The sequence below is a fragment of the Idiotropiscis lumnitzeri genome, chromosome 4, assembly GCF_059441095.1.
Source record: "Idiotropiscis lumnitzeri isolate Australia: NSW breed Sydney's pygmy pipehorse chromosome 4, RoL_Ilum_1.0, whole genome shotgun sequence".
NCBI lineage: Eukaryota > Metazoa > Chordata > Actinopteri > Syngnathiformes > Syngnathidae > Idiotropiscis > Idiotropiscis lumnitzeri.
The window spans coordinates 28,314,038-28,334,646 of NC_142394.1; the positions used below are offsets into that span (position 1 = coordinate 28,314,038).

The 20,609-nt window shown below is 47.3% G+C and overlaps 3 protein-coding genes and 1 long non-coding RNA gene across 4 annotated transcripts; 2 read left to right on the top strand and 2 right to left on the bottom strand.

The window, feature by feature from the left end:
- Positions 1 to 802: 802 nt before the first annotated feature.
- Positions 803 to 7,653, top strand: LOC148339014 (atrial natriuretic peptide receptor 2). The gene is made up of 23 exons (XM_088294945.1): positions 803 to 944; positions 1,380 to 1,491; positions 1,548 to 1,680; positions 1,772 to 1,904; positions 1,970 to 2,074; positions 2,144 to 2,246; positions 2,306 to 2,451; positions 2,517 to 2,589; positions 2,666 to 2,810; positions 2,882 to 2,968; positions 3,844 to 3,987; positions 4,046 to 4,167; positions 4,246 to 4,384; positions 4,509 to 4,557; positions 5,098 to 5,199; positions 5,258 to 5,377; positions 5,451 to 5,544; positions 5,618 to 5,705; positions 5,788 to 5,927; positions 6,576 to 6,728; positions 6,805 to 6,903; positions 7,003 to 7,094; positions 7,161 to 7,653. Exons 1-23 carry the CDS (start codon positions 915 to 917, stop codon positions 7,299 to 7,301), a joined length of 2,550 nt encoding a protein of 849 aa, XP_088151071.1. The 5' UTR covers positions 803 to 914; the 3' UTR covers positions 7,302 to 7,653.
- Positions 2,987 to 9,170, bottom strand: LOC148339015 (uncharacterized). The gene is made up of 4 exons (XR_015842976.1): positions 8,998 to 9,170; positions 8,534 to 8,654; positions 7,038 to 7,315; positions 2,987 to 4,398 (listed from the first exon to the last, which is right to left on the bottom strand). It is a non-coding gene; the product is annotated as an uncharacterized LOC148339015 (long non-coding RNA).
- A 276-nt stretch (positions 9,171 to 9,446) lies between these two features.
- gltpd2a (glycolipid transfer protein domain containing 2a) lies at positions 9,447 to 11,721 on the top strand. Its single transcript, XM_088295078.1, has 6 exons — positions 9,447 to 9,607; positions 9,697 to 9,758; positions 9,825 to 9,991; positions 10,054 to 10,159; positions 11,030 to 11,226; positions 11,340 to 11,721. The coding sequence occupies exons 1-6, from the start codon at positions 9,517 to 9,519 to the stop codon at positions 11,566 to 11,568; spliced, it is 852 nt and encodes a 283-aa protein (XP_088151204.1). The 5' UTR covers positions 9,447 to 9,516; the 3' UTR covers positions 11,569 to 11,721.
- trim2b (tripartite motif containing 2b) lies at positions 11,611 to 20,509 on the bottom strand. Its single transcript, XM_088295067.1, has 13 exons — positions 20,364 to 20,509; positions 18,926 to 19,104; positions 18,715 to 18,860; positions 17,060 to 17,240; positions 16,697 to 16,956; positions 16,086 to 16,224; positions 15,832 to 16,002; positions 15,409 to 15,708; positions 14,818 to 14,985; positions 14,129 to 14,297; positions 13,989 to 14,059; positions 13,625 to 13,765; positions 11,611 to 13,534 (listed from the first exon to the last, which is right to left on the bottom strand). Exons 2-13 carry the CDS (start codon positions 19,022 to 19,024, stop codon positions 13,382 to 13,384), a joined length of 1,998 nt encoding a protein of 665 aa, XP_088151193.1. The 5' UTR covers positions 19,025 to 19,104; positions 20,364 to 20,509; the 3' UTR covers positions 11,611 to 13,381.
- Positions 20,510 to 20,609: the final 100 nt, after the last annotated feature.

Here is a 20,609-nt window from a genome sequence, read left to right on the forward strand (position 1 = left end):
ATATATATTCTATATATAAATTCTATATATATATTTATATATATATATATATAAACATTTCCAGTAAGGGCTTACCTGATTAGAGGAGCTCAGACTGAGGTACACCACGGAAGAACTCAAAGTGTCAGCATCTCAATGTCTTTAAGTGATGAAGAGTCCCAAATGTCCTGTAATAACAAAAGGAAGATTGTTATAGGCAGTCGGTTGAGAAGCCAAGACAACTCATCCCTATCCGTTAGGCCACACACGAAAGGCACACATGAAAATGTACTCCATCTGAATTTTTTTTCACAATTTTTGGGGATAGCGCAGCCCCAGCAATCGTGATCCGTGTATGAAAGGTTTTGTGGTATTGCCTGACCTAAAAGTGAATTATTATTAATTTATTTTTTGTATTTGTTTGGAGGGATGTGACGGGGTGGCGTTCCCTGATGTATATTCGAGCTTTCTTTTGGCAGGATGTGTAAGATGTCTTACAAAGAATGAATGAGACTGGCATTTGGGGAAAAAAACAAAACAAAAAAAACGATGACTACAGTCATACTCAAAATGACACGCCCTACAAATGGCTTTTTTAATGCATGATGTGTCGTAAGACGTCTTAAAAACTGGATGTTAATGACACGATGTATATACCAAGGCAAAAAAAAAAGCTCATGCGTGAAAAATGTGCCTGACGAGATGTACTACCAATGTCCTGCAGCAGAGGGCGGCATTTCCCCAAGTGCTCGACGTTCAAAAGGCTGAACCTATTGGAAAAGTGAGAACCTGCTTGCTTGACACTCACTCTCGACTAAGACCTCCAACAGTTGCACACGTTCTGCTCCGTTCTGCTTCACCCTCCTCGAATGGCTCCATCCTGGCTCTGTCGACAGTAGAACGTCCTCTTCCATCCTGGTCTCGTCTGCTCCGTCATGAAGAACAACCTCTGCTACATGATCTGGGTGAGACCTTTCAGCGCATGCATCCATCTTGCCCTTCTCAGTGTAAAAATCATCACAGGTTGGTAGTAAATAAGTAGAAATACATTATTACGGCACTCAAATTGATTTTTCAGCTAACTGTTCCTGACTTAATTAATCGGTTAATTGATTGATTGAGATCTTGGTGTCTTACAAGGGGGAACAAAAACGGAAGGACAATTACATAATATTAAACTTTTAACTGCCCTGCACTCGACAGAATGCCACAAATAGAAGAAACTAACTAGTGATCTTACACTTTCCTGAAACAAAAAAATGGAAGCTATTGAAAATTAAAGTGATGGAAAAAAAAAATACTTGACCAATAAAAATGTTTTTGGCAGCAAATTCCAATTAATGAATACAAACGTCTTTGGCAGTGATTGACTCCAAAGCAATTTATTGTGACGCGTGCAGGTGTTTGCGTGCTGCGTCACACCTGCGTCCTGCTGGCACGATCTTGACAACAGCGAGTACGACTGCTGGCCTCTGGAGCGCCCCAACGACTCCAACATGATCAGTTGCGGAGGTGAGAGTCTTGATCACGCTGGCGCCGCTGGCATTAACACGAACGCCGGCGTGCAGGTCTGGAGATGGCGTGGGTGCTGCGGCCTCCCGAGACGGTGAAGAGCGGCGAAGTTTTCACCGTCATCTACTCGGTCTCCGTCCACGACTCGTTTTACGGCTGGGCCGTGGACAACCGCATCTTCCCTCACAGGTAATACGGCACACGCCGATACACGTGTGTATTGTACAATAAATAAACCGATAAAGTTAAAACCCTGCCGGCAATTGTGAAAAATGCTCAGTTCCATAGCGGACGTGGAAGACGCTCGTAGGTTCTGTGAGCATCACGAGTGTCCCGCCAACTGGAAAGACGCCGACGGCGAAAACTGCTGCATTCATCACGCCAACATCCACTCGTGCCCGCTGGCGTACATGGTACACGAACACGAAAACACGTCCATGCGCATGCACACGCATGGCGTGCTAACACTTGTGTTCAGACTTCAGAGAGCATCTGCGGTCCGTGGATTCCCGACGACGGAAAGATCTTCACACACACCATCTCCACTTCGGGCAAGATGACGCAGACCAACTGGAGCGCCAAGGTAAGGCCGAGCGGCACGACACGGCGGAGGGGGCGAGCGGCATAAAGAAGGCGTGTCGTCATTTCCCAGGTGGTTCTCCTCCACGTGGGCCTGACCTCCCTGATCGCTCACATCCGAGTGGGTCGCATGCAGGTGGCGCTGGAGGCCAAGAGCACCGTGCTGGCCTCGGCAGGTACGGGATGCACGCCGCCGCAGCACCGTCGAGGCGTAACCGACTTCCGCGCGTTTCAGTCTGCGGTGACAGAGAGTGCCAGGAGGGAGAGCTTTGCTCCACTTGTCCCGCCGACTGCGGCGAATGTCCCATGGCGCTGTCCACCAAACTGGCAATTGGGCTGCCACTGAGCCTGCTGTGCCTCTGCTTCGTCCTGACCGCCATGGTGAGACGCACGGCCTCAACTCGCCATACGACGGGCGCTTCTGAGCGTGTCCACCTTGTGTTTAGTGGCTGCGGTACCAGAAGCAGAAGCTGCTGTGGGATGAGAGCTGGATCATCGATTTCGACCTCATCAAGCAAGGTACGGTAAGCCGCCACGAGCCTTCCAACGGAGCGGGAAGCGGACGTGACGCGTCGCGACGTCTTTGGCACCGCAGATCAGCACGCGCGTGTGACCATGGGCAGTTTGATGAGCGTGGCCGTGGGCAACAGCGACAGCAACACCAGCTGCGTGACGGCTTTCACTTCCTGCGGGGGACAAGCAGGGAGCAAGAAGACCACCTTCACCTGCACGGGCATCTAGTACGCTCACCCTTTTGACCTTTCACCTCTCCCTCGAAAAACAACGGCGAGCTGACCCCGGTGCTTTACAGCGACGGCAGGATGGTGGCCATCAAGAAGATTCCCAGCAAGTCCTTCTCTCTGTCTAAGATCATCAGACAGGAAGTCAAGCAAGTGAGGTAAGACGTCACAAGATGGAGGCGTCAATCATTCTTTACTGCGTATTCAAAACATTTTTACATACAGTCCTCAGTCAGCTGTTGAGTGCTGTTGCATCAATAAATCTTCTAGAATAAACAATTAGGGCCGTCAAAACTAAAGCATTAACTCGTGATTAATTTAAAAAAAAAATAAAGATATTATTCAAGTAAATATCTGTTACAAGCTTCACAAAAAATAGTTAAAAAATGTGATTAATTACGGATTTTTTTGCAATTAATTTGTTAAAAAAATGAATCGCTTGACAGCAGAAACAATACATACACTAACATTTGAATGTTTAAAGCTGAGTGGAATTTAGACAAAGAACTTAATGTCCTATTTATTTTCGGCCTCTGGTTTTAAGGCTCTACATACCACTTTTATTAAACCATAAAGCCATATCGCAATGGTCAAGGATATAAGGGAGAGTGTGGACATTTTCAAAGGTCGCCTTTGCCCCCCATTCACGATCTGTACCACTTGTTCATACAACTTTATTTAAAATGATAAAGATATTGACGTATTGTTGTGTGCTGTACTGTATTTGTACGGCTGGCTGATTCACGAGCTTAAAACCTGTGTGTGAGACAGCTCACGTGAATTTTGATTGGCTGCTACATCTACGACATTGCGATAAACATTTATCGGCCGAGCTCCACTCAGCCTGCGCCAGGCTTTAAGCGCAATGTTACAGTAGCTTAAATTACAAGACGGTGTTTTTGATAAACATTTGAGCCTACTACAGCACGCCAGTCCTCGCGTTGTTGGTACTTGGAGAATTTTTTTTTTTTTTAAAGTCCCATTAATGTCGTCAACATGGAGAGCTCCCAAACAGAGCCTGCGTTGTGTCCAGGGAGTTGGACCATCCCAACCTGTGCAAGTTCATTGGCGGCTGCGTCCAAGTGCCGAGTGTTGCCATAGTGACCGAGTACTGTCCCAAAGGGAGCCTCAACGACGTCCTTCTCAACGAGGAGATCCCACTCAACTGGGGCTTCAGGTAAGCTCGCCTGGACATGCTTTGGCGGCAAGGCGGCCGTGACGTCAGCGCCTCCTAGGTTCTCCTTCGCCACGGACATTGCCAGAGGGATGGCGTACTTACACCAGCACCGCATCTGTCATGGCCGCCTCAAGTCTCTCAACTGTATGCTGGATGACCGCTGGGTGTGCAAGATTGCTGGTGAGCCCCCCCCGGCCCCCCTCCCCGACACACGGATGGAACTCCACCCACCTTTGACCAGCGTGCTCGTCATGGCAGATTATGGCTTGATGGCGTATCGGCGTGGGGAAGGGGCGGAGCCTCTCTCCACCTATCAGCAGAGAGTCAAGGAAGTGTACATGCCTCCCGAGTTTCAAGGTGCCAACGTGGAGCCGACGCTGGCTGGAGACGTCTTCAGGTGACCACATATGCCTGAGCACAACACACAAAGACAGATCTTGTCAATTGGTTTTGAAGACACCAAGCATGGTAACACCAGTGTGTGCGTGTGTGTGTGTGTGTGCGTGTGTGTGTGCGTGTAGTTTTTCTATAATCCTACTGGAGATCGCCACACGCAGTGACCCCGTACCAGTAAGTGTGCTTGTATGGTTGTGCTTGTCACTATATGTCGCTCGCATAGATATCTAAACAAACCAAGATTCTATCAAATTGATTTGAAAATTCTGCTACTGGTCTATAGATCACTGAATATTTTGGGTTTTGTAAACCCAGTAGAACTCTGAGGTCTGCAGACACGGCTCTACTAGAGGAGCCCAGGTCTCAAAGCAAACATGGTGAAGCGGCATTTACCTGTAATGCTGCACGCAAAGTTGCCAACAGTGAAGTCAGCCCCAGATACAAAAGCTACTAATTCCAAGTTAAAACTACTCTGTTCTCTTTGTTCCCTTTTATCTCTTGAGTTATTTTGTTTGTCAACGCTTTTAGATGTGCTTTTGGTTGTGTGAAGCACATTGAGTTGCCTTGTGTGCTACATAATCGTGCTGTTTCAATAAAGTTGTATTGCCTCGCTATATGGAGCAGACAAAAAAAAAATATTTTTGGGCTAATAAGGTGAACTTGGCAGATTTCACTCATCACGCTTGATCTCTAACAATTTTGTTGTGGTTGTAGGTGGGCGAGTCCAGTCTGGAATGTTCTTGCTGTCCGCCTCTGCCCGAGCTCATCACCAGCAAAGCCGACAACACCTGCCCGTGCCCCGCAGACTACGTGGAGGTGAGCCGGCGACCCGCCGCGACGCGAGCGTTTAGGACGCTAACCGAGTCTGATGCAGCTCATCAGGAGATGCGGCACTCACAATCCGGCCCAGCGACCCACTTTTGAACAAATCAGGAAGTTTGTCTACCGCATCAACCCCGTCAAAGTCAGCCCCGTGGACATGATGATGAACCTGGTAAGATGCGACGTAGCCTAAAAGCGAGCGAACGCGCACCCTCACACATACGCTTGCGTGCACTGCGGTTCAGATGGAGAAGTACAGCAAACATCTGGAAGTGCTGGTGGCCGAGCGAACGCAAGATCTGATGCATGAGAAGCAGAAGACTGACAGACTCCTCTACAGTAGGAAGCAAACACACACATGCAAAACACACACGCACGTTTATCAGCTGTATGCGCACGCGCGTGTGTGTAGGTATGCTTCCTCGCCAGGTGGCCGACGACCTACGCCAAGGAAAGCCGTCAGAGGCTCAGAGCTACGTCAGCGCCACCGTCTTCTTTAGGTCGGCCGGACAGGAAGTAAGCAAGCACTGACGACTGGCAGGTGGGCGGGCTGACTGTGCATTTGTGTGCGTGCGCCTGCAGCGACATCGTCGGCTTCACGCAACTGTCCAGCAGCAGTACTCCATACCAGGTGGTGGACTTCCTCAACAAGCTCTACACCACCTTTGACGACATCATCGACAACTACGACGTCTACAAGGTGGAAACCATCGGAGATGCCTGTGAGCGACGCACGCGATCGCGCACATGCGCAGTACACCGGGGGTTCTCAAACTTTTGGGGTTCAGAGACCCCTTACAGGGGAGACATTTTCCCTAAAGTGGGGAGGAGACGTAATGGGTCCCTATTTTGTAGGTTTGTACTTTTTTAGAAATGATAGAACATCATTTTTTCCAAATTGTTTTGCTGACAGCCAAGCACTGAAAAATGTTTACCCATTTTGGGTAACCCATAATCGAACGCGTTAGCATATCTAATTTAGTAGTCTTATTAAGGTTATTAAAAATAAAGTTGGAAAATTGCAACAAAACAAAGTTGGCAAATTGCACAAGTTTAAAATGAGTCTCCTCAGGGCAGACAATTGCAACTAGGCGGAAGACGCGAGTAACATGAGGCGCACGTCATTGATCACCACAACAAATTTAGTCACGGACTGGAACATACATGTTTCGCACATGCAACCAAATTAATTGTTAACAAATAAAATCAAGGAGGTAAAACACACAATTTGACCGACCAACAGCCACACAACCAACGACTGTTACTATACACATCCCACGTCCCACGTTCGGGTTCGTGGGCCCCGTCCCCCGTTTGCGAATCACTGCAGTAGACGAGCTGGCACACGTGACACGCCTTTGTGTGTGTAGACATGGTGGTGTCGGGTGTCCCGCAAGAGAACGGCATCCTTCACGCCTCCGAGGTCGCCAGCATGGCGTTGGACCTGCTGGGTGTGTGTCGCACATTTCGGATCCCACACAAGCCCAACACGCAGCTGCAGATCCGCGCCGGGATCCACTCGGGTACGCTCGCACGTGCGCATGCAGGAAATAATGAAAAGCAATGGAAAATCCAAAGCTGTTACATGTTTCTGGTCAGGTCCAGTGGTGGCGGGCGTGGTCGGGACTAAGATGCCTCGCTACTGTCTGTTTGGCGACACGGTCAACACGGCCTCTCGTATGGAGTCCACCAGCCTGGGTATCGTATCCATGCCCACGCCAAGTCTATGCCTCGCCCTCGCCGTACATGACCGAGCGTGTTGTGTCGTGCTTGTCGTCGTGTCATGTGTCGCACAAGCACTGAAGATCCAGTGCAGCGCCAGCGTCTTTTACCTGCTGGAGGAGATCGGCGGCTACGTGCTGGTTTGCCGTGGAACGCTGGAAGTCAAGGTGAGTGGGCCGTGCCGGCGCCGCTGGGATGCCGATGACCGCTGATGGCGAGCGTCTCCTTGTCAGGGTAAAGGTGATATGGTGACGTACTGGCTGGAAGGGAAGACCTCCAAGGAGTTTAACAGCAAAAGTGTCCGCACGGAGACGGCCAAAGAGCGAGAACCGGGGTCCTGCCTGCCAGGCGAGCTCGATGACGGGGAACTGTGAACCACCAGCCCATCCTGAAGGCGACATGTTTTAAAGTGTTAGCAAGATACCTGTATAGTAGCACCTTTGCCGATGCACTTTTAGTTATTTATTGAACAGGACAACAGTCAAGCACACAAATTCCTGTACAATATGAAAATACTCACAAGGTTAAGAACGATCAACACTCTGGACTTACTTATAACTTGCAATACAGTATGCTGGACTCGTGTTTTAATGTGAAGTGGATATGGTCAACATAAGTATGTCGGCAAAAATAAATGTAGAATTCGTGTGTCCGTTTTCCATTTCACTGAATTTCCAAAGACCGTTTACACTGAACATGCAAAGCAGCTTTTTAATTATAAGTGCATGTGTGTGTGTGTGTGTGTGTGTGTGTGAGTGTGCATGTAGAGAACCACTCTTGTCGAGTGGACGTTCTCGCCGCTCTGAAGCTCCCCCATTCATTCTCTTAAGAATTTACATATCTGAGGCGCATGTGCGCACACACGCGTTTCAAAGCACTCTTAAGCTTGGTAGCGTGTGTGTGTCCCGTGTTTTAATTACAGAATACATTAGAGGACACACACAAACAATGAAGCCATATTCAGCGTTTCCATGGTTGCCTTGTCCACCTTGTCATGTGTTTTCCTCTTTACTGCCATTTTTGTAAGCAATACATTTCAGTGAAATTATCAAGTATATATTTGACTGCAGTTTTAATGTTCAAACTGTGGATGTTACAGTGGCTTGTGGTAAGTAGACATTTTAGGAATAAACCTTTCCCAATTTGTGCTGAAGATTTGAGCATCCTATGCTACAGTATTTCAATGTTGGTCCTTATGGTGGTACTTGGTGAGCTAAGATGTTTTAAGGTGGTGCAATAAGTTTGAGAAACACTGGTTTTGAGAAACTAAATATGTTACTCTTCAGGAAGAAGACATGACAATTGCCCGCGCTACTGTTTGTCTGTTCTATCTTTTAGTATTGGTTAATGCTGCCCAAGGAACTCTATGAGTATGTCTGGATTGAGTGATTATGATAAGCAAATTACCATGACAAATTTAACATTAAACTCAAGCTCAGGCCCATTTTCCAGTTTTGCATACTGAATGAGGAAATGATTCGTTTTTGTTTGTTTTTTTTTTAAGTATTTTTAAAAATATATTAAAAAGCACATTTTTTTTGGGGGGGGGGGGTTCGATTTCCAGTTGAAAATGTAAATAAAGACAGTGACCGTATTCTCTTCGTGCCTTATAAAAGCTGTCAATCATGGGGCAGAGGCGTGGTCCTCTTTTCCAGCAGCCAATGGGCTGCGAGTCTGCCGGCGTAGATGACGTATGACCATGACAAGACCACAACAGCAAACAAAACCTGACAGAAACATGAGAAGAAAAAAAGCAAACGTTTGAGCAACAAGAGGACTGTTATTGCATTACATGCGCACGGCAGCAAAAGTGGGACTTGTCATAGCTTATAAAGGACTCATGTGTCTCCCGTCCTGGAGTCATTGACTTTGTGTTAACTAACCCCTAAACGCGTCCCTAATATAAATTATAATAATTATATTGAAACCCAACAGTGCTGCAATTTGGTCAAAATCGACAGCTTGTGCTTTTGTGAATACAAGGTAATCGGGCTAGCTGATGGCAACCTAGCTAACTGCTAGCTCCAAAGAAACCAAAACATTTCGCGTTAAACAAGTGTGGAATTTTACCGCTGAATAAATCTTGTCCAGCGTACGTCTGCTGACCGTCATGTTGTCAGTTTTCGGCACAATTTATTTTCTATCTGTATCCCTTCAAAGGCGCTTTAAAAAAATAAAAATAAACTGAACCGGGAATTTTAAATGAGTTGCTATAGAGTGACGTCACGTCATGTTCTTCGTTGCCGTCTAGGTGGGCCGGCACACAGCCACAGCGCCACTCTGTGTTCGGAGCTAAAATAATATTTTAATCTAATAAAAATTCAACTGTACTGTTTTAGTACAAATAATGTCTTATTGTATTGAAGTAGAAATTTCAGGAACATGTACTATATTTGAGTATTTATTTTTCTGATGACTTTTTACAACTTATCATAAGTGAGTTTGTGTGTGACAAAGATAAACATGAGAGAGCAAAGGTCAAGTTTAAAGTGCATTCGGTGATGATTGTGTGTCTGTCACAGAGTGCACAATATGATCAATGTATGTGTTTGTGTGTGTATTTTAAAGCTTTTTGCGTGAGTGGTCGCCATGGCCACGCTTGGACGGACGGCGCTGCTTCGCTGCCTGCTGTTGTCGGCCATCTTGGCGCTGATTTTATTCCTCAGCTCTGTGTGGCTCCGTAAGTCACTCGAATGGTTTGCAGAACGTCCCCGCCCTGCTCCGTTGACCTTCGGTAGGCGCTTTTAATGCTCTCTGCACACTCCGCAGCTCAGGGTGGCAATGGAGACTGCGGGCCTGCACACTTCCCATGTCAGACGCATAGAAAAACGGTACAAATGAACCTAGGTTGTGTTTATATATGTTTTTTTTCCTGGTGTAAAGTCCTCTTCTCTCAGCCTCAGCCACCATTGGCTAGGCCTGACGCAGCCCCGCCCATCATCAAGGAGTGCCCCGGCCAGTCGTTTCAGGCGTCACGTCTGCTGCGCTTTTTGACATCCAGTGTCTCCGTTGCCGACGATGTCCTCCTGGAGCCGTACCTGCAGAGCTGGGATCAGCTGATCACGTACGCTCCAATCACACGGCACGGCGAGAACGGAGACTCACCACGTTCTCTTCTGTCGACAGTTTCATGGAGTCTCTCGGACCCGTGGTCTCGTTCTTCTCTCAGGAGGTCAACGAGAAGATGGACCTGATCCGACAGCTGGCTCGCTCGCATGGGCCGAAGGGAGGGGTGAGAGGGGCTGAGGATGGGCAACCTCAAGATGCGAAGTGTGTGTGGGGCTGCAACAAGTTATTATTTGACAACCGTCTGCAACTCTTTTGACTTTAGTATAGTTGCGGCTTGACCATTTTGTTGTCTCAACAAAATGCGCACAGTAGCACCAGTGTGCTGCCTAAATGGGTTGGTGCGGGTCATCTTAGGACAGGGGTGGGGAAACTTTTGGATTGGCGGGCCACAATGGGTTCTAAAATTTGACAGGGGGGTCGGACCAGGAGCAGATGGGTGGAGTGTTTCGGTAACCTCACCTCATCGGAGAAAAAAAAAAAATGAAAATGGACAAAAGGATTACTACAAAATATATGTCTTTGAGACACCACAGTATGTAGAAAATAAAACATTAACAAGGTTTATTCATTTAATTTTTTTCAAGTTTGGCGGGCCGGATTCAAGCGTTTAAAGGGCCGCATGTGGCCCCCGGGCTGCAGTTTGCCGACACCTGTTTTAGGAGATTTGTTGCCTAAACAGATCGCAGAGGGTCATGTTAGGGACTTAACCCATCTGATGTAGCATTATGTTTGCTGCTTAGATGAGTTGCAGACATTTGTGCAAGCCAGTCAGTTCCACAAGGTAGCGTTCGGAACTGAATCCAATTGACACCTGATGGGTTGCAGGGGCACCTTTAGGGGCTGCTTAAACGGGTTGCAGATTATCGCAATGGGGGTTTTAACCATTTGGCTGCCTAAATGATTTGCAAAGGGTAGTAATAGGGGCTTCACTCATTTGTTTGTATTCTTTGTTAAAGCGCATAAGCAAAAACATGTCGGGTGTCAGGTCAAGTGTACAGCAAGCCTAAAAGGGCCGCGTGTGCTCCCTTCGTAGGCATACCGCTCCGTGCGCTCCATGGTGGAGGCGGAGCTGCAAGCAGGCCTGGTCAACTTTTCCCACCGCACCGATTCGGGCTGCAGGACGCTGCTTCGTTTGCATCGCTCGCTGCTGTGGCTCGCCCTGACGCTGGACGGCCTCACGCTCACGCCCGACCAGCACGGACGCCTCAAGACGCCTGGCGAGCTCAGCAGGCATGGATACAACACTTTTTGGCAGAAGTGCCGGCAGATGACGCCATCACCTTCGTCGAATCAGAACTGCTGTTGCCCGTCTCGTGAACACTTTTGCCACTTATGCCCCACAGGGACGCCTACCAGGTGGCGCTGGCCCCCCACCACTCGTGGGTACTCCGGCAGGGCGCAGAGCTGGTCTTCCTCGCCCTCCCGGACCGGGACTACTTCCTACAACTGGTGTGCGCGCAGAATCAGCGCGAGGCGGAACCCGTCCTGCGCGTCATCATCCGCGCTCTCCAGAGGGTCCACGGTGCGACACAGCGCATCCTGGAGCAGCACGCCATGCTGGACTTGCCCTGAAGGTGGCATCCCGTCTCACGAAGGGACAATCGCAGCCCCGAATGAATGAAGAAAGTCATTTATTGATTATCGAATGGACATGCAGACAGGAAACATTCACGTGTACAACTGATTAACAATCAATAGCACATAAACATCCCTCGTTGGCGTTGATTTGACTGTTAGCATGGATAGCATGACAAGCTGGTTTGGTAACTTTTTCCCCATCAATCTTTGGTCGACAAGGCTGGTTCTCTGGAAATTGTTATTTATGGAAATACGATGCAATCCATTTAGAGTAATCCCCTGCATATTCACCATTCAAAAATTCACAGATGACACATTTCGACTGTTTAACATCGTTGCATGTTAGCGCAACTAAATTCATGGGTGTTGATTGATTTTTTTTTTGCTCTTTTGAGATCGATTTATTTTTAAAGGTAAGGCTGTAAAATACGTTTGATATGATTTTCACGTCATAGTTTGTGGAGCATTTAAGATTTAAACTATGAATATAGCAACTATAAACAGGGAGGGTGGAGACATCAATTAGGCTACTCGCATTTCACGAATAGCAGAGGATTAATGAATCATGTGTATGACAAAAAACGCATCAATAAAATATGATGTGCGGTGTAGAAACTACATATGGTAGCATTAGCAAAACTCTTTGAGCATGCTGATGTAAAAAAATAAAAAAGATAAATAAGATAAAAAAGTGTTAGCCACACAATGAACATGCTAATAATGCTAGCTGAGTTGGTCCACATGCAAATAAACTCATGATGCCAGCCTTGTTCGTACCACTTTACTATTAGCCGCGGTGGGGGAACATGCGAGTAAACTATGCTAATGACAATTTTGGTGGGGAAATAGTTCAAAACAGGCATAAGCACTGAGCTTGCGGTGTGTGCTGGCGTGTTAGCTTCGAATACAGCGGTTAGTTAGCGTCACATTTTGACTTCTGACTAGTGAATATCGAAGAAAATGTGCGACTCACAAAGAGTTATGAACGTTGGGCTTTCGGGTGCTATCTCGGGATGAACGTAAAATGCGATATAAACTTGCCAGGCACAGATTCCGCTTCTCAAGGATATATACAGCATCGGCTTATTAACTTTATACAAATTGCTGTTCTTTAACACAAAGACAACACCGTCACCATTACGGTTCATTTATGCATTTATTTTAAGCAATCATTTTTTTTACAGTTCCGCAATGCATTTTAGGTTCATCCTAAAATGTCAGCCAAAAACTAAAAAAGCCAACTTTTTGTGAGTCGTGTCGGTCATTCAGTCTTTTTGAGAAATGAACATAACGCTTTGGCACTTAAGAATTTCAATGCACACAATGGAACACAATCAAAAGTAAGAATGCCATGAAATGAATTCATGAGTTTGCTAATTAAGTTTGACGTCATTTGCTGACTCCGCCCACTCATCCTGGATGTCGCTGCTGGTGAGCACGCACGCCCATTCATTCCTTCGCTAACGCGAAAGTGTCGAATTTGAAATGGTCGCTTTAAAGGGATGATTGGTCACCGTGCTGTCCCTGTAGGGGAGGGGGGAGGGACACTGCGAGTCACAACACTGTGGACTGCTAGCGTTGCCCTTTAGCCATCCATGCTAAGGAAGTTAGCACTTAACTGCCCCCAGGAGGCTGGGAGGTGGAATACATACCCAAATTGAACGATCACAAAATGACATCAAATCGATCCGAGGACATCACTCACATCCGCCATCTTGGCTGTGCATCCAAGGGATGTTAAACGAATTTTGACCTCATTGGAATGAAAATGGCAGCCGTCGCCTCTTTTTTTTTTTCTGTCTTGCCATCACTGCAGATAGCGGTAAACTTTGAAGCAGTGGTTTCCTGAGTCGGCCACCACCACATGTCCGTCCTGGGTCAGGGCCAATCCCTGCGGCCCATAAAGGGGGTCGGCCGACGTGTTGATGTAGGACAGGAAAGAACCGCTGCCGTCAAACACCTGATTTAACAGAATTCAGCGAGGACATTTTCGTTTGACTGCAAAGAGGACGAGTGAAGTTTTTTTTAATTTTTTTTTTTGACAGCACACCTGAATCCGACTGTTGCCCCAGTCGGCCACGATGATGTTCCCGTTGGTGTCCACAGCCACACCGGTGGGGGCGTTGAACTGTCCATTGCCTTCGCCGTTGGAGCCGAACTTGAGGAGCAGCTCTCCTTCGGGTGTGAACACCTGAGAGGAAACAAAAGTTAGTTCAGGTGCACGGTCTCCAAAATTGTGGGTGGAAATAACGCACTCTTAGGCAACCATCTCCATATCACAAAGCTTTATATTTTTAAACCTCTTTTTCCACTGTAGGGGGTCTCAAGGAGAAACTAGCTCTCTAAGACTTCAGGACACAAGTCCTGACTCTGTCTACGACAGAGCAAAGCTTCGATTAGGCGCAGCCCGCTACCTTGACGGAGTGGTTGTGGAAGTCGGTCACGATGATCTCATTGTTCTTGTTGACGGCGGCAAAGTGCGGACCTTGGGGGCACAAAACACGTAAAGGTCAAGTCGCCGGGTGGGTCATGTGATCCGGCCAGCGCACCTTACCTGCAAACTGCTTGTCGCCATTCCCGCGGCTCCCGAACTTGGTGACGAGCTTTCCACTCAGCTGGAAGATGAAGACCGTGCACGCTTTGTTGTCCACCACAATCACGTGACCCTCGTGGTCCACCGACACGCCTTTGGGTCCCATCAGCCTGCCTGAGCCCAGCTTGGCCTGTTCGCCCGTGTTACCATGACAACATTACCATGAGGACGTTAGCTTAAGATCCATGTACTACCTAAGGTGGCGAATCGCCATGGACGTGTTGTGGGCGAGCCGAAGGAGCAAACACAAACACTTGTTTAATTAATAACCAAAGCTGGGCACTTGACCCTTGTTTGCCGATCAGTCGCCGCCCTCCAGCCGCGATCTCTGGCTTCGACCCGCCGGCCTCATTCATAGAAATTGTTGGCCACCAACCCCGTAAAAAAAAGCGTCTGTGCAAGAGCACAACGGTCGAAAAGCGCCGGCAAAAACGTGCTGAAGAAGAACAAGGAAGAAAGAAGGGACCGCCTGACATAATAAATTCAAGAAGCGCCACCATGTGGCGTGACACCGTACTACAATAACTGACAGTTAAAACGAGTCCACTCTTTGTCCTCACGAGTAAGACAATTGAACGCGCAAGAATGATCGTGTCTTACTCAGATATTCATGACGTGCATTTCCACAAACGTGCGAGATCGACACCCACCTTGAACTTGCCATCACTGGAGAAGATGCTGACCCACTTGTTGTCGTAGTCGGCGATGATGATGTCACCGCTAGCGTGCACCGCCACGCCCGTGGGCCGCTGCAGTTGCCCCGGCGACCGCCCACGCACCCCAAATCGACTCTTGAATTCTCCCTGGCTGGAGAACACCTGAAACACCGGAAACAATAGAACAATGTAAGGCTGAATGATTTTGAATAATATTTTTTTTTACTGCAATGCACTGTGAATATTGTGATCGCAATTTAATAATCGATTTTTTTTTCAAGGTTAAAGTTAGAATATACCAGTGGTTGGCGGTCAAGGCCTTCAAGGCCTTCTCTGCTAGCCTAACATAATGAAGAAATCATGATCATATTATATCCGAGTGTTGAATTTTTAGGTTAGAGTTTTTATCCAATCAGAATTCAGGTTTTACAGTTGACAGACAGTTGTGATAGCCAATCAGATCACGAGTTGATGACAGTAAGGCCCAATATACAAAATCTGATTTAGTATCCATTTTGACTTGCAGCCTTTTACGCCCTCACAACAGCAACTTGACAAAATTCCACCAAACAATTGTGGCGTCACCTGCACACACTGGTTGTTGCTGTCAGCGATCAAGATGTTCCCGCTGGCAGCTGCGGCGACCCCTTGAAGGTTGGTGAACTCTCCTTTGTTCCGCCCCTTGGTTCCGATCCGAAAGATGAGGTCGTCTTCGATGGGGTTCTGAGTTTTGCGGCGCGGTGTTCCCAGGGCGCTGCTGGCCCTCTTGGAGCCCTTCTTCTTCTGACCAGGGGACTTGCCCCGTCTCTTGGCGCCCTCCGAAGAGCCCGTGGAGGGCGTGGCGTTGGCCGCAGAGTTGGAGGGCGTGGTGGTGGAAGGCGACACCTGGAGGGGAGGGCAAAGATTAGGATTGGACATGTTCGCACAAGACTGAAGGTTCTCTCAGGAGTGTGCGTCTGCATAGCTTTCAGCACACCCGCACAGTCTTTCCCGTGTTTTTTCGCCCACCTGTGATGTGCCAACATTCAGCTTGAAGGGACTTCCTTTAATGTGTTGGTCGTACAGACGCAACGCCAGTGAAAAGTCGCCCTCTTTAGGCAGCACGTAGACAAACTCGTACGTTCCATTCTTGCGGTCCACGATCTCACCGTCCACGATGCTGCCGTCGGGCGTGAACACCTGCAGGGTGGGGGAGGGGGCGGAGACAAAGACAAGGTCAGCAAGCCTCGCCCACACTTTGACTTAGCGGCCATGTTCTCAACCTCAGCTGACAGGATGGCGTTTCCGCTCTTGCAAGCCCCTCCGGATTTGTCTCTGGTTACTATGGTGACAGAGGATGGAAGTCCCACGATGCACTGTTCCAAGCCGGCGCCCATGGCCTCGCTTTGGCTCGCCACGGCACTGAGGAAGAGGATGATGTGGATTTAAATCAGACCGGCTAGCGGCTTCGGGTTGAGCCTCACTGCTCCTGAAAGACTAACGCTTTCCCTCGAGACCAGGCGTGGGAAAACTATGGCCCGTGGGCCATATGCGGCCCGTTAAACGTTTTAATCCGGCCCGCCGAACTTGAAAAAATTAAATGAATAAACCTTGTTAATTGTTTTATTTTCTAAATATTGTGGTTTTTCAAAGACATATATATATATATATATATTGTTTCAATGCTTTTTTTCACTTTCATTTAGAATTAAACGCTTTTTTTTTTCTCCAATGAGGTGAGGTTACCAAAACACTCCATCCATCTGCTCCTGGTCCGGCCCCTCTGTCAAATTTTAGAATCCATTGTGGCCCGCCAATCAAAACGTTTGCCCACCCTTGCTCTTTACTTTTCTGGGATATTTCCACTCCAATCTCGAAGTTGCAAGCCTCGTACCTGGTGGTCACGATGGTGCCCAGGTTGTGGATCCACTTGCGCAGTCCGTCCGTTTCCAGAACCAGGTCCAGCTGGTCGTTCTCCTCCGGCTGGCAAGACAGACCTCGTCTGGCCAGCTCCTCCAGCTTCCCCTTGAGGTCCTGCTCCTCTTCCAAGCCACCAGCACACGCCTCCGTCGCCAAGACTTCCTCTGCACGGGTGCAGGCCGACGACACGGCGTTCTCTCCTTGCAGGAGGCTCTCCAGCTGAGACTGGAGCACCTGGGCTCACCACAGGACAACAGTAGTTCCAGTTCGCGGACCCCCTGTTTCAGAACCACTTTGCTACGAGGTTACCCAAAATGCTTTGCTTCATTTCAGTCACCTTGTGCTTGAGGCCAAAGGTCACCTCCAGCTCCATTAGAAGAACACTCTTCCTCACGTCAAGCTGCTTGTGAAGGTCTTCGAAGCTGGACAGGATGTCCTCCTCGATGGCCGCCCTCTGATTGGTCAGCTGCTGGACCATCTCTCCCACCACCACGGCGGCAGCTGAAATCTGCGGTAATCTGGAGGACACAACACCGTCTGGTGATTCCAGAAGTCCTTTTCAAAGTGTCCACGTCACAGAGTTGGGACCAAGTCACACTTGTAAATTTCAAGTCATTTCATCTTGGGCATGTTGAGTCACTTTATTAAATCAATCACAATCTTATCTGATTGTGGTCGCTTAATAATGGAGCGGATTCACATCAGATGGTGGAATATTGATTGGTGAGGCAAGTAATAAATCCAGTTTTAATTAAATCCTGTGTCTTAAAGGGATCATGGTCCAATTTTCAAAAACAGTCTCAATTTATGTATTCTTTTATCAGGTAAATGATATTACCTTGCATTTTCTATTTTATGAATTTGTTTTTGAGTAATCAGTGAATAAATAACATCTGGAAAATTTACAAGGCCACACCCCCTCTCCTCCTTCCCAGAGGACCAATCACAATTTGTTCATTCAAAGGCATTATAAATACGTCCCTAATAATGTCAAAATAATAATGCTTGCCTTGCTGCGGCGATATAGACGGCTGAGACGGAAAAATAACCAGCAAAGCTCCAAAAGGAGGCGTGCCAATTTTTCATAAATCTCATCACAAAAAAAGCCCTTAAATTACGACAGTCTTTTAGTGATGTGAATATTCGTGATGTATTTTTTTAAATAAGTGCCAATGTTCATTTGGATCAAGTGTCCCTTTAACCTTCAACTTTCAAAGTTCCAAGTTAGTGTGACAAAAATCAAGCAAGTTAGGTCAAGTCACCAAGCAGGACGAGTTATGACTTGATCTTTGTAATTGCATCAAATTTAGTTCTCTGTTATGTTGACTTTCTTTTTAATCCAATAATATACATGATTCATTTTTAAATTTATTTTTCATCAAAGTAGCAGCATTTGCATATTTCCTGTTCAAAGACATGAGAGGAAGTGAGGCAGCGCATAACCAGGCTACCTTTGGGGCATCGCTCCAAAAAAATCAGAACTAACACAGAGCCACAGCACCCTCTGTTGGTCAAATTACAGTATTACTACAGTGGAGGCAGTTGGCAAGTGCCTGTTCGGTTTTTTTAAGAACCCCAATAGAATGTTGAGATACTTTTAAGACGCACTCTGACTTTCCAGAGTCGGGTTAATGCAGTTAATATTTGTGGGTTACATATTTAACCACATATTGGCCACGTTGCGCTCAGTATCTGTTTCTGCAATCAGTGCTGTAATGACATCATCGGAGCTCCCGTCGTGAGCGGTACTTCTTGAGGTGCCTTCATATACAGTAAATTGGTGGTTAGCCAGGTTCTTATGTACTACTCAAACTTTTTTTTTTTTTTTTTTAAATCGCACACTATATTTATGACAAGATTTGTCAAGTCTCAATCAAGTCATGAATTCCAAGTTAAAGTCGTTGTAAGTTTTAGCCAACCAAGTTTCACATTCGGCAATATAAATGAACTTGAGTCCGAGGCACAATAACTCAAGTCACGATCTCCTTTCACCTGTCATGAGCCGCCCTCATGCCCGCCTCCAAGGTGCGCCGCTGCTGCTCCAAGGCCTCGCCTAAAGGCACCCTGGTGTGCTCGCTGTGCTCAGGCACGCACTCGCTGCACAGCGCACGTGTGCATGCACAACAATAGTCGGACACCTGCGGACGACACAGCATCAAGGATGGCGACGGCGCTGCATCACGTGGCCACGCGGCCGCCTCACCTTGCCGCCATGTTGCGGGCAGGTGTCCTTAGTGGGCGGAGCCTCTAGCACGGTGCACTCCTCACTGCTGCTGTCTGGAGAGTGTTGATGCGCCGCCATCGGCTGGCGTGGCGTGATGGTCGAGGGACGTCTCTGTCCGCAGCGCCCTCAGTCCATGAGGCTGTCAGAGCATCAGCGAACTAAAGCGTCAAACATAAAAACAGACAACGTTGCACTCAGTTCACTTGGCATCCTGCGGACGAAAAGGAGACGAAGACGGTTACGACGGAAAGGCCCCCCCTTTGAGAACATTTAAGTAGGTCACACTGGTGTCTTCAGTGAGGGTGATGCTGTGGTTGCTATGGAGACCAAAAGTGGAGCCTTTGATCCTAAAATGTTACAGTTATGCACATACCGCTATATACTGGATGTCTCCTGCAGCAGACTTGCATTTGTAGGGGCACCTTGAATGACAAATTCACTTCGTTTTGTGTCACCCCCCCAACTGCTCATAACTCAAGTCACTTGTATCTCAAAGCCTCTTTCCTCATTTAAATGAATAGAAATTACATTAATCCCTTCGGAAGAGTCGTATAGTACAGACACAAGCAAAAGAGTCAACTACTGTTCGTAACTCAGTAAGTGTCAGTAATCTGAATTGATCTTTGCAGAGGATAAAGAAAATATGCCTGTGAGTATTGTAATATTGTCAGACGACATTTGTTACTATTTGTGTTCAAATATCAGGAAAGGTAAAAGGGTTAAAACACCGCGACAATGATGCTAAATTTATTAGCTCATCTAATGCATTTTACATTTTTTGTTAGCATTCAGCTAGTGAACTCTCCTAACAAACAACATTTAATTCTCCTTCAAGTGGGAGTCGAATTAAACAACATGATTTTTTTTATGTGTAACCATACAATGCTCTTAAGTCAATTTTTTTATCTCAAGTCAAAACAAAAACAAATGTGCAAACAAAAGCTTTCATCTAACTTATCGATGTGTACCGTGTCTCAAGGCACTACTGTTCTGTCAACTGCTAGTTTATTGAAATTTGGCATTATAGTTTGTGGTACATTTACCGTTTTAAACTGTTGATAAAGGTAATTACAAAAATGTTGCTATTCACAGCAGGGCTCGGTCCCTACGCCGCGCTGATGGTGGGCGTTTACAGTATGTCATCATCCTTTCTCTAATATTGTAAAGTGACAGTCAGCATAGTTTGCAATTAACAATGTCATCATAATCATGTAATTCCAGTGGCATAGCTGCTGTCACTCTTAGCGCTCAAGATGCTAACTTTATGCGCACACGCAGACAGGCCGGATGTCGCACAGGGACAAGCTACAGATGCTACTGTCTCCTCCCTCCATCATCATCCCTCCATCATCACTCCTTCACCCAGTATCTCGTCACTGTGCGGGGTCATGTAAAAGGCGGGAGGGTAGAAACTCACCAGGTTCCAGTGCGACGGACGCACGGCAGAGCAGCATGTGTGTGTTTTCCAGCCTCAAGCCATCCTTTTCTGTCTCTGTGTGTGTGTGTGAGAGAGGTGGGGGGAGATGCCACCATCATCATCATCATGGCAACACCAGCAGCAGCAGAAACAGACGGAGGCGGGAGGGGGAGGGGTGTCCAATCAGCTTCAATGTTACTTCCACCAATCAGGGACAAGTTTAGAGAAGGGCTACGTCGTCCGTCG

Coding starts and splice junctions, on each gene's coding strand:
- LOC148339014 (XM_088294945.1), top strand. CDS start 915: ATGAAGAACAACCTCTGCTACATGATCTGG. Junction 2,811..2,881: donor TTCACCTGCACGGGCATCTA/GTACGCTCACCC, acceptor GGTGCTTTACAG/CGACGGCAGGATGGTGGCCA. Junction 4,385..4,508: donor CTGGCTGGAGACGTCTTCAG/GTGACCACATAT, acceptor GTGTGCGTGTAG/TTTTTCTATAATCCTACTGG.
- gltpd2a (XM_088295078.1), top strand. CDS start 9,517: ATGGCCACGCTTGGACGGACGGCGCTGCTTCGCTGCCTGCTGTTGTCG. Junction 9,759..9,824: donor GTCAGACGCATAGAAAAACG/GTACAAATGAAC, acceptor CTCTTCTCTCAG/CCTCAGCCACCATTGGCTAG. Junction 10,160..11,029: donor CGCATGGGCCGAAGGGAGGG/GTGAGAGGGGCT, acceptor CTCCCTTCGTAG/GCATACCGCTCCGTGCGCTC.
- trim2b (XM_088295067.1), bottom strand. CDS start 19,024: ATGGCGGCGCATCAACACTCTCCAGACAGCAGCAGTGAGGAGTGCACC. Junction 15,709..15,831: donor TGAATGTTGGCACATCACAG/GTGGGCGAAAAA, acceptor CCTCCCCTCCAG/GTGTCGCCTTCCACCACCAC. Junction 13,535..13,624: donor GGGGCAACAGTCGGATTCAG/GTGTGCTGTCAA, acceptor CTGTTAAATCAG/GTGTTTGACGGCAGCGGTTC.